General features: G+C 34.8%; 1 protein-coding gene across 1 annotated transcript; it reads right to left on the bottom strand.

Moving 5' to 3' along the window:
* Positions 1 to 13,091: 13,091 nt before the first annotated feature.
* On the bottom strand, positions 13,092 to 14,268 carry LOC146872418 (histone-lysine N-methyltransferase SETMAR-like). The gene is made up of 3 exons (XM_085662584.1): positions 13,924 to 14,268; positions 13,472 to 13,687; positions 13,092 to 13,187 (listed from the first exon to the last, which is right to left on the bottom strand). Exons 1-3 carry the CDS (start codon positions 14,266 to 14,268, stop codon positions 13,092 to 13,094), a joined length of 657 nt encoding a protein of 218 aa, XP_085518710.1.
* Between the last annotated feature and the right edge of the window lie 2,508 nt (positions 14,269 to 16,776).

Here is a 16,776-nt window from a genome sequence, read left to right as displayed (position 1 = left end):
AAATTGCTAAAAGTTCAGTTGTTTCCAAACGCGAGTAATTAATTACAATCTTTATCTCCTGTGTTGGTAGTGATATATTTAAGCGTAGTTTCGTCTAGTAAATTTGAAATTTACATTCCTTATGAAATTGATTTTGATTGATCCTTACGCTAGTATGTTTAATACTACAGGTTTCTCGGGAGAAAACATTATGTGGCTTCTCAATTCATTTAATTTTTCTTGTATATATTGTAGAACAACATGTTTGAAAAATAAAAAACAACTTATGTACTATTAGCAGCTTTACAAGCACTCTTTAGAAAATATACAAATATCCCGGAACGTCCGCAAGTCACATCCTCTCAGATCGACTTCCTTTAGAAGACAAACGACAACCGTTTGTAATAACAAATCGTTATTATTAGTCACAATTTCTGAGCACCTAGAAACGGCCTCCTAATTACAAGTTTACTTTTCTAGGTCGGCTAATAACAATATATATAGCTATCGGTAAATATTACAGGGTTTGTATCGTTGGTTATGTTATCGGTTTTGCTATAGTAAATAGTAACGATTCTCTATATTTTAGAGTCAGGGTTTGTAATAAGAATTTTATTAATATAACATAAAGATAACTTTAATGGGTTGCGTTATGTTTCTTAAGTAGCTTGATTTAGTACAGTATGACTTTAAGATGTTAAAAAAAATTTAGTTTCTTCAAAATACCATTCCGCTATCTTTGTTACGATTACTTCAACGAGTGTGAGAGAGGAACTTGAATATGTAAATAATTTCTCCTGCTGCTACAGCCGAATGTATATATATCGGAATATATATCCGAATTCCTTCATAAGATAGTTTTCGAAAATATAGAGAAGAAAATATAGGTAGAAGAATAGCGATCAACAAAGCATTTTTAAGTATTTCGTTCGAAATTACTTTGGTGAGTTATTATATAACGATATAATTGTTAAATTTGTATCAGAATGTGCTTTCCTGCATAAATAAATTTCGAAGTTAGGTGAAAATATCCAAATTGACAATACTGATTTACCTGCTACTCAAGAATCTATTTACTTGTTTAAATTTAAAAATGAACAATTTCCGTTTTAAATGGCATGTATTCAGAAACTGAATACTCAATTTTTAAGGATAAGGCGAATAGTATAAGACCTGTTCACAAGTTAAATCTATCAACTCCACATTTTGAATTTATTTATATTTAAATGTCAAGACGTTTGATGGAATCCTCAGTTTTTATATTCATAATAAATTTCCCTAATTTCCGTTACTTAATATCATTAAATGACAGTTTTTTGGCCATTGAATAAAAAATAATTTATTTCAGAAACCAATCTGATTAACTTCGTACTCTAATGTAAATCGTTCCAATAATGCAATTCAAATGCAGCAGCAATGATAACGACAAATTATCTAATAGTGTCTTATCAGTAATAAAGTAATGCCTCGTTTCCATTATATATTTAAATGAGGTTTATGTCGTATAAGGCCTAAATTTGCTGTTCTCGCCATGAGGTAAAAGAGTGTCATGAAGTGCGATTGTTTCTTAGCCATTTTGAAGTATTTACATTTCTCTGATAATACAACATGTAGAATTGAGGATCCCTTGAACAAAATTAGAGACATCATGGAAGAAATTCTTTATAATTTCAAGAATACATATACAATACAGTTTTGGGAAGAAAAAAATAACGAGCCGAAAATCTGAGAGTATATGCAAACTCCTGTCATAAGAACAGCAATGTTAGACCAGTTAGGTAAAAATAATAGAGAGTTAGACTTTTTTAATCTAATGTTTGACAATGTTTTTTGGAATATTATTGTCCAAAAAAACAAAAAATTGTTATTGATTCATTATCCGCTTTGAAATAATAAATCGTTTTTCTTCACTGACGAATTGATCATGATTATGCCCAAGATTGCTTAAAAGTTCTAGTTGCGTCGAAACGTTGTTTATTTCGCAATTCTTTTTGTTGCGCTGAAATATACATGTCACAAGAAGTATACATTTTGCGCAAGTTCGAGCACACGGCTGAATAGTTGAATGGTTCGGCGCGCGACCGTACTTTTTGTTTACTATAGCCCGCGCAATCAGGAGCTAACGCGTAGGAGATAACTCAGCTAAGAGACATATGTGTACAGATGTCCAATGTTCAGTCTATTTGCGTCATCCGATCTAAGAAATATACTATTGAAATGCGAACTAGAAAAATACTACTTCTGAATTCTTAAATCAAGTTAATAGTTATAATCATTTTTATTCCGGCTTATTGATTTAAGTTACAATAATAAAATCTTAAGATTAGTCTACATACGAACATCGCGCACACTATAAGCATATATAAATTGTCTTATTAACCTACTATCACACGAATAAGTAATAATCATTTTATATGTACTTTTTAAATTTCTGTTAATTGGCAAATGAAGTGTAATGGACATTTAGCAGTTTTATTTAAGATTACAGTTACATTAAAGATTGTTATTGTTAATCGCATTAATAATTCCGCAATCTATCGTCACTATCTTCGGACACGTTTCCTTTTTGGATCATCTTTTCCTCTTTCTATCTCTCTCTAATGATTTCGTTCAAGAACTGATCATCTCTGGTAAGACAAGGCTTCAAGGGAAAAACAAAGCGAGAAAAACAAAACATGTCGTCCACATGGAAAGTTAATTTAGGAAAAGAGCCGCATTCTGACCAGTAACGTTATCAGGAAAGAGTGAGTTTCCTCAGAGGTACTAATATTTCGAATGCAGATCCAAGTTAATTGAACTCTTTGAAGAAACTTTCTAACGGAGAGGATAATAATATAGCCTTATTCCCAAGTAAAGTCTTGCACTGATCATAACGAGGCAAGTGACTATATCGTAAACGGGATGGATAAAATAGAATTTTAAAAATTTGTTTTTTTTTTGTTCATGACATGATCCATGACGTTACAATAGATTGAATCCACAGTATTAGGGTATAGATAGCGAAGATTATGTCACGGCTATGGTACGTGCAAATGTTTCTGAGAAACACAAAATTCCTTTATTATTGAAAACATAAAAATTGAATGCGTTTGTCCGTTATTTATTTATCACAACAAAATTCAAGGATGAATTACTATTATATTTAAAAATTGATTTGAAAATCTATTTTTGCCTTCTGTTAGGATTTATCAGGAAGAAAACAATTGTGCAGGTTCAGTTATTATGTTAATAGAAATGCACAAGGGCATCTTTCTATAGATTTGTAATTCGAATCCGATTTTATAAAGATTATTCCTTAGTGTATTATAACATCGCAGGGTATTGAGAATATTAAATACCTAGAGTGGACCAAAAATAGCTATGGGTCGGACATCCAGAACAATAAACCAACTATGATGAGCTCTCAGGGAGAAGACTTACATTGCAAAGGAGACAGACTCCCTAGTAGCGGCGGCTAGACAAGGTGTGCAAGCAGGCGCGCAGTCGGCGTCATTCAATAACTGCAATCCTATGCCGGTGGCTGATTTGGTTGGCGTTGGATTAGAAGCGACAAGCAAATTCAACCCTTTCGGAAGAAGATCTAAGCTCGTGCAGATACTACCACAAACCCTAATCAGGGAGGTCTCTCAGGAAGGTAAAGAAGAAAGAATGGTCATTCCGAAGATGGACGACTTTGGAAGATCCATTCTGCACGGCTCTCCCATCGACGACTACATTGGAAGCACGAGAAGGAGGGAGAAAAAGAATTTAGCAAGTATAGGGCACTCTTGCCTTTGCTGATGAACACGAGGCTTGTGGTTTTCCAGCCCGGTTTTCCAGCGCTTTACCATCACGAATTAAAAAATTACCTTCTCTCCAAAGAAGAAATCAGAATACAACTTCTGTGGGTACACACTGCTGAGAACAGAACACCCTAAACTATTCTAGGAACTTCCCATTTAGTTCTTATTCTAGGAACTCACAAGAACAGAACCTTTACAAGTAAAATAAAGACGTCGGTTGAAGATTTGGATCTATTTGCATGCATTAATTCGAAATTCGTATATTTACAAAAGCACGTGAAAAACTAAATGACAGCTTTATACGGAGATGTAATTAAGCAAAAATGTAAACTGGAAAGACAATTACTCAAGAAGGCTCTAGTACTCGCTACTCTCCAGTCGGACGAATTTACGTACATTATCATGAAAACCGGTTGTATGACCGTAACCGCGGGAGGAGTCATCTATGTAGTGAAATGTACTTTTGTTTCCGTAAGAATGAGACCATCGGAGTACTGCTTTAATAAACGACCGGTCAACAAGATACAAATATTTTCTTGACAAAGAAAATCAAGGGAATAAAGATAGGAACATAAAGATAGGAACAGTTAAGGATTGTAACATCTTATTACCATTAATTTTCTAAATAGAGGGAAGCTGGTACAGACTTGTGCCAAAATCGATAGAAGTTCTTCCCCCTCAAATATTCGTCCTATGACGACGCCATCATAAATACTAATCATCTTATGACTAGTGGAATATATACTCAGCAAGATCTAGATAAATTAAGGGACCACATTATGTTCTCTACGTTGCTCTTCTCAGGTGTAGAAGAGAGCAACATTTAAAGTCGTTAGAAGTTCTTCCCCCTCAAATATTCGTCCTATGACGACGCCATCATAAATACTAATCATCTTATGACTAGTGGAATATATACTCAGCAAGATCTAGATAAATTAAGGGACCACATTATGTTCTCTACGTTGCTCTTCTCAGGTGTAGAAGAGAGCAACATTTAAAGTCGTTAGAAGTTCTTCCCCCTCAAATATTCGTCCTATGACGACGCCATCATAAATACTAATCATCTTATGACTAGTGGAATATATACTCAGCAAGATCTAGATAAATTAAGGGACCACATTATGTTCTCTACGTTGCTCTTCTCAGGTGTAGAAGAGAGCAACATTTAAAGTCGTCTCCACGTACCGGGCGGTTTTCGAACAAACCGCCCTGATCATCGCCGGTGTTGTCCCCATTGCACTAATCGCATAAGAATGCAAAGCACAGTATCTTAGAAAAACTGAAGTCAAAAAGAAGATGGTGAGCCAAGAAGAAAAAGAAAATAGGTTCCGGAGTTGGCAGACATCTTTGGATCATGACCCGAGAGGACGCTGGACCGCGAAATTGATACAGGAAATGAAACTATAAACTGAGAGGCGGCACAGCGAAGTCGGTTATTATCTGACCCAGTTCCTGAGCGGACATGGGTACTTTTGATTCTATCTGGACAAGATAGGCCGGGCAGTGTCATCAGATTTTTTGTACTGTCCAGAAGTGAACCTGACGACGTCGACCACATTTTTTTTTGATAGCGACCACAAGACGCAACGCAGATGGGATCTCAAGGTGGAGATCAGCCAGAGATTTCCGGCAATGTCGTAGTAATCATGCTCAGAGAAGAGGACATTTAGAACCTGATAACCTACTACGTGCAAGACATCCTTCGCATCAAAAAGGTGATCTAGTCCAAGCTAACATATAAGCAATAAATATTGAAAAAAAGATAGAAGTGAGCCTCTAGGGCGAAGAAAAAAGATCTAGATCGAAGTAATATGATAAACAGTTCCAGATTAGTGTCCAACTGTGGTGAGAGGTGTTTTAGATGGTAAACATTTATCCAGCTCCATATAGAATATATTATAGTATGATTCTTTGCAGTGGTGGGCAAGAGCAGATGTATGACTGGAACGTCAAAAAACTTTTGGTGGCTGAGAACGGACATACGACTGCAAAGGATTAGTCCTTTGCGGACGGAGCCGCCCGACGGACGAGCGTCGCTGTGGACGATAGGTATCGGAGCGCGTAGTAAAGAAATTGTTCACATCGCACGTTTGCGTTATAAAAACTAAAGCTTTATTTAAATAACTTTTGTATAAAATCCAACAATATCAAAACATACAAATTTAGTCCTGTATACATATGGGACGTTTTATATTCGAGCTTTGTATGGTATAGTTCGAAGCAATCACCTATGTGCAAAGCCGACTTAGCCGAACAAGTAACACAATAGTATCTGGATTCTCCCCTTCCATGTCTTACTTTTCGATTGGAACATACGACGCAGTCTTTACTTCTTCCTATCTCGTCACGCCGAATTATATGTAGAAGGCTGTTGAATCTTTCTGCTGTTCCAGATGTCGAAGGAGGTATGGGATTAGCGATTCGAAAATCTCCAATCAATTGATCTACCAAGAGACGCACGAATTCTATATGTTTTAACTTTTTTATATTGTATTTCTTGTGATGTTCCTGATATAATAGATAGGAATTTATGACTGAAACTTCCAATCCCCAAAAAAATAATTTTCGCCACCATTTTTGAGACTTTCGTATGAAACAGTACATGCCTTTGTACTGATCTGCTATATCAACCCCGCCCATATATTTATTATAGTTTATAATCACATCTGGATTTACAATATCAGTTCTCCCTTCTTTGCGTGAACTTTTAGTGACGGTTTTTTTAAGCGAGGTAGCACAGGTCCTGAACATGGTTACAATACGCTTGTCTCTCCAAGCCAATAATAGTAAATCATTCCGTCTGTAGGCAATGATTTCATTTTTGGCAATCATTGGATTTTTTATTTGAGGTGGAATAAATTTCCTATTTGTCTGGATAGTTCCAGTTAGATAACATTTTATTTTCAGTAATGCATCTGCCAAGGGAATACTTGTGAAGTACCGGTCGTTGAAGTTGTGGTATCCTACAGCGCCAAAATTGGATTACAATAAATTGTGATATAGTTGAAGAACTATTCTTGTGGTTATTGGCAGGTCTGGTCTGAATAATTTCTCCGTAGTAAAATTGCCATAATACGGTAAAAACGTCTGTATATAACCAATATTGGCGTCTGCAAGAACATAAACACGAATACCCCACTTAGTCGGTTTCTGTGGGTTGTATGTAATAAAACTTATTCGCTCTTTGAATTTAATGATTGATTCATCTACGGACAACTCCGCCACGGGCACAAAATTTTCACTACATTTACCGTCAATGTATTCTAATAAAATGCTAATTTTTTACGTTCTTGTTGTCATGATTCGCGTACCTTCAATATTTTCGTTTGAATGGACCATTCAAAATATTTGTAGGAATCGATCTCTTCTGAATATTACACCAAAGTATGGGATCCTACTTTTCTTGTCTGTGGTCCAATAATCCTTCAGGCTCGGAAGTGGTATTGTCCCCATAAACAATAATATGCCGAAAAATGCTCGTATTTCCTTTGGTGTAACATTAGTTCATCTATGCTATATAGACCGCTTTTTTATATGTTTTCTTTGTATTATATGATTTGCGTACCAATTAGTCTCTTCAACTATTTTCCTGATCAATTCATCGGTAAAGAACGAATTGAAGAAATCTGATGGTTCTGTATAAATTGAATTTAGTTGTGAACTAGGCGTTCGTGATCCAGATCTAAATTTTATTTTTTGTGGAATAATATCGTGATTTGTAACATTTGTCCACTCATTATCATTACTGCTATCACTTTCCTGAATATACGTTTCTCCATTACTGCTACTATCACTGCCCACATTGAAACGCCTGAGTGCGTTCCTTGTTGCAAGGATTTCACTTCCACTAGATGAAACAATGTCGTAATCTTCTGTGTTGTCAGATTCAAACTGGAACTCATCAGTACTGTCACTATTGAACGTATCATCTCTGGATCTTTTAGCAATCATGGATAAGATATTATAAAATATGAAATATGTGGAAAATTTTGCTGATTTCTCTGATAGTGATACTGAAAGAATGACTCGAAAAACTGAAATTCGTTCTGATCCTATCATGTTCTCGCATCGTAAGTTTACATTATACGAAAGATAAGACTTTATCACTACAAAGTTTCAAATTTCATTGAGAGGCTACTTATCTTCTTAGGCTAGTATACCCATGCGTATTTTATCGTTTAGGACGACAAAAGAACGCCAGTCACAGCGTGAGAATTGGGCGGCTATATGTGGACACGAGTCCGCAACGGTAAAAAGGCTTGGATGGCTATTTGTCGATACTCGTCCGCAAAGGTTAGCAAATCGTATTCAACCTCAATCTTCAATACGGACGCCATCTATGCCGTATAAAAACAACACGAGACGTTAATTATTGTCAATGTTGTAAATTTCTCATCATTTATCTGTAAATAGTTACACAAATCTGCATCCCAACTTTTTACTATTATCTTAGATTTTTGAAATTTATTTATAGATATAGGAGAAATAATACCATTGTTTTTACATGGAAATGGATCATCTATGGTTACTTCTATATCATTATATTTATCCTACCCTCCCATAAGTTTTGGAATAGGATTTTTAATCGCCTATAAAATAGGTTTTCCATTATATCATTAAATTCAACACCAGTGATAGGGGCTGTGAATTTTACTTTACGAGTTAACATCGAAATGATGCATGGAATATGTTTATGTTGATGCATAGTAATATTATCAGGAGTGTTAGATTCGTAATTTTTTGCAACTCGTTGACAGACAAAAATAAGTTAACAAAACATATTGCAATCTAAATTCTTTTAATTCCATGCATAATGCTCGTATAAACCATGATCCACGTGTCATATTTAAATAAAATAAAAGATATAAAGTAATTTTGTCATAGAAAAATGCCGGTCAGTGCAATAGCACTTATCTTAATTTGTTTGTTGATATCAAGTAACGAAATTACGTTTTTTTTCACGTTGACAAACTTAATGCAGTTGACAAGTTGATCAGACGTATTATTGCATAAGTGCTTATCATCGTTGATAACTATGTTTTTCAAAATTATTAGATGAAGCAACGCAGAAGGTAAATATAGTATAAGCTTAGATTTATTGATTTCAGTTTTATAATTTATTATATCCCCAAAAAAGTATAATGAATCATGAAAGAAAAATTATAAGCATAATTAAAAACTCAAGTTATCTAAGTGACGAATACATCGTTTCTGTTGACAAAAACAACACACAACGTATTTTTAATATTTCAGATAGCGACAGTGATTTTTCATAATGTTAAGGTACAATGAGCTCTTTAAGAATTATCGAAGAATTTATATTCAATATAATTTCCTTGAGTATACTGAAAATCTGAACCACAAAGCAACTTTTCTAGAGAGAGTAAATCCATCGAAGACTTCAAACTATTTTTTGATTCGACACTATGGTCACTAATAGTTAAAGAAATTAATAAATAGACGGAATATTCGGTGCTTTCATCTGGAATCTAAAATAGAGAATCGGATATTAGTTATTATGTTATAGATTAAAGCATTTCTAACAGTATTACTAGAAATAGGAAAAAAAAGACCAAATATACGTTCGTATTGGATCGAAAATTCATGGAATATATCATGATTTCAAAAAATGATTCCAAGGTATAGTGTTGAGGCACATATGCGGCCTTCAATTGTTCGCAGTACTTTTTTATAAGGGTCATATATTACTATTAGAAATATCTGCCCTTGGGATACCCGCTAAGAAAATGGATGGATAAAGAACACGTTGTCCAAGCTTAGGCATTTTTAGTCAAGTAAAATAAATAGTGGAAGTAGACGTCTAGGTGCGACGAGTCAAGGGTTGTCTGGCGTCCAGCCTTGAAATATTCATTGACATCCTATAGTCTATACGATCATTAGAACAAAGCGGCACACATGGAATGTTTAAACATTCTAATCAACTATCCAGATCTACTTCCAACCAATGGGCATCTGTTCCTTCTCTTTCCATTCTCAAATCATACTTCAACTCCGCCCTTTTTATTACCTTTTTTAATTTCATTACAGTCTTCGCGGATAGTTCTAAAGACGCCAAAAAGTTAGTCAAGTTACATTCTTCAGACTCACGACATCTAGAATTTCGAGTTTTATTATACATTTCTGGCTATCACTCCTTCAGAAATAGCCAGAACAACTAACTACACATCTTATTTCATCAACTATACGGTAATAGCTTCAATGCGCGCAATATTTATTATCGCGCATTTACCTCACAAGTCTTCCTCTCGTTAGATCCTTTAAAAGAATGCGCGTTCACCCATTAATTTGCGGGAATGCGGCGAGCGGTATTTTACTGATGGCTTTCAACAGTATCCTAGCTTAGTGCCGCCGCCCTTATTCGTCGCTTATTAGCGATTTAACAAGATTTATATTCTACGGATACCTATTTAACCGAAACTATTAGAAGGAATAGAAAATTTATTCTCAATTACTTGAAAATAGCTAATGTAAATGAAATGAAGTATTTTCGAAACAATGATATGCTTTTTTGTGCGTACCATGAAAAGAAGAGTGTAAAGAATCTTATATTACTAATTTGAACGAAAGTAGTAAAACAAAATATAATAATAACAAAGGACGACATGGTAGAGAAAACCCGCTACTGTTCATTTTTACAATACTTTCATGGATGGTGTCGACGAATCAAATAAAATGATATATGCCTATCTTGATGAATGAAAAATAGTTAAATATAAAGTGGCCTTTAATATAATCAGCCGCATGGTTTTAAATGCATATATAATTTACAAAGAAAAAGTTGGCGATAGAACTATGAATCGTTTAGATTTCATTTCGAATATTATTTTTGAAATTGAGTATAAATGGATGAAGGAGAAGAAAGTAAAAGTTTCTCAACGTGTTGATGTAAAGAAAAAAACATTTAGTTTAGTAAAATTGCCACAACGTAACTTGCCCCTTGGCGTAGCATCAAATCAGTATAAAAAGATCTCATTAAAATAAGGAATTTAATATGTTTTGATAAACACATGTTTTGATAAACATGTTATAAATTTTATAGTCCATAGCATTCGAATGTACTGGAATTTTTCGACACAATATCTAAAAAGCGCGACTGCGCTATTTGAAACTCAAACAATTAATGATGTTGGAAATAAAGTACTAGATGAATGCGCCCTCCAGGACATTTAGTTATTATATGTTAGAGTTTCCGATTAATGATTGCTATATACTTCAATTATATTTTTTCTTTCTTACTTTCTATTTCCTTTGCCTCTTCTTTTTTGGATTGGCAAGCAAGCATGGTAGTTTTTCTTTTCATATCGTATTGTAATAGTTCTTTTCTAAATTCTGGATATCTCACACTGCGCTATGAATGTAACCTGATAAGGCCAATGAGACGCCCAGTTACGCCAAGTATTACGCTTAGAATTATACCCGAGTTTACGCCCAGGTTTACGTCAAAATTGCGAATAAGTAGAAAGGTGAAATATTTTGAAAGAACAAAGAAATTTTGACCTTCATAGTTATGTCATGTGTATCAAATATGGAGCACATCAAAGAACTGAACGAAATGAACTTTGAAGCATGAAAGTTAATGAGGAAGAGTATCCTAATTTGTAACGAATTGTAGTCCTATGTAAACAGAGTAACTGTAAAAACCAAGCAAAATCAAACCAAATAGATGCTGAAAGACGAAAAAGCATTGGCTTTGATTATGTTGAGTGTAAAAAGCAATCAGTTAAATCACATAAAAAACGCGGTTCTCCTCGTAAATTATTAAAATCATCTAACGCAAATTTTCATACATTCCAACTGAAACAAGAACGGTCGTTCTGTGTTGTTCTACGCAATGTACATCACTCTGTTGATTTGGATAATCTAAAGGACAAATTACAAGAGCTCGGGCATGAGGTAAATAATATTAGTAACATTCGACACAGAGTTACACACAAGCCACTGTCAATGTTCTATATTGACCTTAAACAAAACCCAAACAATAAATCTATATATAACATAAGTCAACTGAATAATACTATAATTAAAATTGAACCACCCATAAAAAAGAAAGAAATAGTTTAATACAAAAGATACCAAAGATACGGCCATACCCAGAAGTACTGTAATCGCCAATATAAGTGTGTAAAATGTGCAGGTTCTCATCCAACTGTAGAATGTCAAAAATCCATTGAAACTCCTCCAACTTGTCACTTATGCGGCGGCCACCATACCGTAAACTACAAAGGGTACCCTCATTATAAAGAATTGCTCGAAAAAACATTCCCGAAACCTAGCCACAGAAAAAATCCAAATATACAATTAAACTCAAAGACCAACCTAATGGGAGATAACCAACATTTTACTGATCCATCCTTTTCTTATGCACAAGCAGTTACAAGAAGCAATCATTCACCAAATAATCTTAGTCCAACTTCTCCTATTATAGAAAATAATAACAATAAATCGTGCAATTGTGAAATTATAAGTAAGTTAGAAAAACTAATCGAAAAGCAAACGGAAGAAATAAATAACCTTCTTTCTCTATTAACGGCTATTGTAAATAAATTGACTTCCACCAAAAATTAATGATGACTTTACGTATTGTTTTTTGGAATGCCAACGGTCTGATAAAACGAAAAGTTGAGTTGGAAGCTTTCTTAAAAAATCAAGACATTCAAATAATGCTGGTATTTGAGACTCATTTTACCGATAAAACTTATTTTAAAATATATGGGTATTAGGTGTATTGTTTGCATCATCCCAGTGGAAGGGCACATGGGGCGATTATCATATCACAGCGATTATCATCAAAGATAACATTAAACATTATGACCTTATGCCATACAAATAAAACCACATTCAGGCAACTAATGTTATGATATATAACTGACACAGCCCGCTTAACATATCAGCAATTTACTACCCTCCTAGACACAGTATATAAAAAGAAGATTTCGACTATTTCTTTAAAAATTTAGGCTCTAGATTCTTAGCAGGAGGCGATCTTAATGCTAAACATAATAGTTGGGACAGCAGAATAGTAACCCTAAGGGAGAGAACTCTCTTAAAAAGTATAGAAATCAATAGATTGACACATATTATTACATGAGCCTACACATTGGCCAACTGATGTCAATAAACTCCCAGACTTACTAGACTTCTTTATTACCAAAAATTTATCTCTTCGATACATCCTGGTCAACTCCTCACTTGACCTTTCTTCTGATCATTCTCCAATCATAGCGACAATAAATTCAAACATCATTGAAAATAACATTCCTATCTCCATATACAATAGACATATAAATTAGGATAATTTCTGTGAAGCCTTCAACTCCTATATCGTTGCATCACCACCATTAGTGACAAATGACGATGTTGACTATGCAATAAACTATTAGGCGGACCGGAAAGTAATGTCGCTTTCTTAAATTAAATTCAAACGAATAAATTTTTAACAAGTTTTTATTTTTAATCAATAATGTAATCACCTTCGTTATCAACAACGATGACTTTTGCTATCTAGTGTGCAAATTTTCAATGCCGGACCGATAAAAATCAATTGGTTTTCCAGTAAAATATCTCGAGATAACATTTTGGACATCATCCAAATTTTCAAATTTTTTGCCACTAAAAAAATGTTGTAGCCATCGAAATAAGTGGAAATCCGAGCGTGCGATATGGAGCGAGTATGGTGGGTGAAGCAGTACCTCCCACCCCAATTCATTAATTTTTTCCATGATTCGTCTTGCATAGTGCGGTCTTGCATTGTCGTGTTGCAGAATAACGCCTTTTCTATTGACAATCGCCTGATACTTTTCGATTAAAGATTGGTTCACTCGATCCAATTGTTCACAATAAATATCTGCATTAACAGTTTGTCCAAGTTTCAGTACTTCAAAATGAATAATTCCGCGTATACTCCACTAAACACACACAAGCGTCTTTTTGGGATGTAAACCCGGCTTCGCAGTACTTTGTGGTGATTCATTTGGAGAGAGCCACTGTCTTTTGCGTTTTGAATTATCATATAGGACTCATTTTTCGTCTCCAGTGATCAAGCGATCAAAAACGATTCTGTATGGTGCCGTTGAAGCAATACGTTGCATGTGATAGATCGGTTGGCTTTGTTTTCTTCGAACAGATTATGGGGGACCCAAACACTTGCTCTGCTTATTTTTCCAATCTGCTGCAAATGTTCTTGGATGGTCGACCAAGGTTGGTTAAGGGTGTTTGAGAGTTCCGCGATTGTCTGACATAGATTTGCTTCCATTTCTGCCCTTAGCATATCGTTGTCTAATGTTGTTGGTCTTCCTGATCGATAGGAGTTAGAGAGATCAAAATTACCGGATCTGAACTTAAAGAACCATCTTTGGCATTTACGAACGTCTAATGCACTTGGATAAACATCGCAAGTGTTTTTGGTCGCAACTCTTGCGTTACTACTCTTGCGAAACTCAAAAAGCATACAATGCCAGATATGCTCTTCTGGTATTTGGCTGGCCATTTCTCCCCAAATTGCAAAAAAAGTCTAATATTTAATTATTTATTAGAAGTGAACAAGTCACAATAACCTTAAAATGTCTTTGACACGATTTCGAAGTACACAATGAGCTGACAAATGATAATCAAATATCGACATGCGCAGAAACGACATTACTTTCCGGTCCACCTAATACTTAATGCGCAATATAATAGATGCTGTTCGAGACTCTACACCTAGATTGAAATGCTTGTATGACTACGTCTACCCCGTATATATCATGAAAAAAATTGCAGAAAAACGAAAGCTGCGTAGAATCTGGCACAATAGCAGATTACCTGAGGACAAGCATAAACTAAATAAAGCTACCAGAGATTTAAGAAGATTTCTACAACGCTTTATAAATGAAGGATTCCAAAATATTTTAATGAACTTATCCCCCACAGTGGACTCAAACTATTCACTTTGGAAAGCTACCAGGCGCTTCACTCGTCCAACTCAAGACATACTGCCGCTTCGCCAACCACTAGGTGGATGGGCAAGAAGATCAATAGACAAAGCAAACCTCTTTGCCTCTCATCTGGCTGATGTATTTAAACCATCTGTCTTCACTTCGCTCATCGATGAAGAAGAAATTAGGAATTTCCTGAACGCGCCTTTGCAATTGTTGCCACAAATCAAACCCTTTACGTCAAAATTAACAAATACAGTTAACGCAAATTCAAAGAAGGCTCCAGGTAAAGACCTAATTAACGGGAAGATAATAAAGGAATTGCCAAAGAAAGGGATAGCATTAATAACTTCCATATTTAACGCAATTCTACGTCTAGGTTATTATTTAACGTCCTGGAAAATAGCTACCATAACTCTTATTCATAAACCAGGGAAACTAGCTCATGAAGTTACGTCATATCGGTCAATCAGTCTTTTATCCACTATATCCAAGCCATTTGAAAAAATGTTAATAAGTCGCCTCTTCGATGCACTAGATGCACCAGTTTTCCCTGAGCATCAGTTCGGGTTTCAAAAACGTCATTCCACAACTGAGTAAATTCACCGTATAACTCGTCAATTATCATAAGATCTTGAACGGAAAAAATTTCCAGCAGTATTTCTGGACAATAAACAAGCTTTTGATAAAGTGTGGCACATTGGATAGCTGTACAAACTTTAAAAAAACTCTGCCATACTCTTTTTACACAATTGTAAAATCCTACTTCACTGACAAACAATTCATAGTAAAGTATTTAAATCAATTCACCACATTCACCAGCATTCCCTTTTTTATCTAGTGTCCCACAAGGGAGTACACTCGGTCTTTTACTATATGCAATTTACACAGCAGATCTACCCACTTCAGAGGAGATAACTACGGCAACATTTGCAGATGACACTGCTCTGTTAGCTTTGGACAGCGATCCTCAAAATGCGACTGAAATACTGCAATGTCATCTACACAAGCTTGAAAAATGGTGCCAAAAGTGGCGAATCAACATCAATGAAAATAAATCGGTACATGTAACCTTCACGCTGAGAAAGGGCACCTGTGACAATTAATGGGGCAGTAATTCCAACCAGGGATTCAGTCAAATACGTAGGTATGGTACTTGATAAAAGACTGACATGGAAACATCATATTCAATCCAAAACAACCTATTTAAAGGAAAGAGTAAGAAAGCTATATTGGCTCATTGGCAGATCATCCAAGTTAAGTCTGGAGAGCAAGTTTATAATATACAAAGCCATTCTAAAACCCATTTGGACCTATGGAATTCAACTATGGGGAACCGCTAATAACTCAAACATAGAAATTCTACAAAAAAACTCAATCAAAAACCCTGCGGAACATTTGCAATGCCCCTTGGTATGTAACAAACGAAAAGATAAATATAGATTTAAGAATTCCTACAGTCAAGGAAGAAATTGTTAATTTCAGTGAGCGCTACAATATTCGTCTAGCTAAACATCTAAATCCTCTAGCAAATAAATTGCTAGAAACCTCAGAACTAATACGTAGGCTAAAAAGGTTCTACACTTCTGATCTAGGAAGAAGATTTAGTTAATTTTTTAATTAGATTAATTTATCATTGTAATGTCGTCTTGAACTTATAACTCATGCCAATATATCACGTCAGCAAAAATACCTATAATTCTATGCGAGAATTGATTGTATATTCCTCCATTAAAAAAAAAAAAAAAAAAAATTGTCTAATTATTGACCTTGTACTTTTTTCATTGTCCTGTACATGTCCTTGCAATACGAAATTTGCAACAAGAAACTTGGTCTGTAAGTCAATTCCAAAGTATTTATTTTCAAGCTTTCTATTCGTGGATAAAGAAATTCATACGAAACCATCGAATAAGCCAACGGAAAGTGAGAAATTATGTGATAAAAATTTACAAGAGTATCACCAGATAGTCTGTAGCTACTGACGGTATTCCCAAAATAGCTGTTACCTTGGCTTATACGAGTACACTGAAATGCTCCAAAACTTCGCTACATGAACTTTTCAGTATCACATGAATAATTTT

The sequence above is a fragment of the Vespa mandarinia genome, chromosome 18 (genome assembly GCF_050613455.1).
Source record: "Vespa mandarinia isolate Hongniang chromosome 18, ASM5061345v1, whole genome shotgun sequence".
NCBI lineage: Eukaryota > Metazoa > Arthropoda > Insecta > Hymenoptera > Vespidae > Vespa > Vespa mandarinia.
The sequence above is the reverse complement of the archived record's forward strand: the minus strand, read 5'-3'. Positions and strand labels throughout refer to the sequence as shown.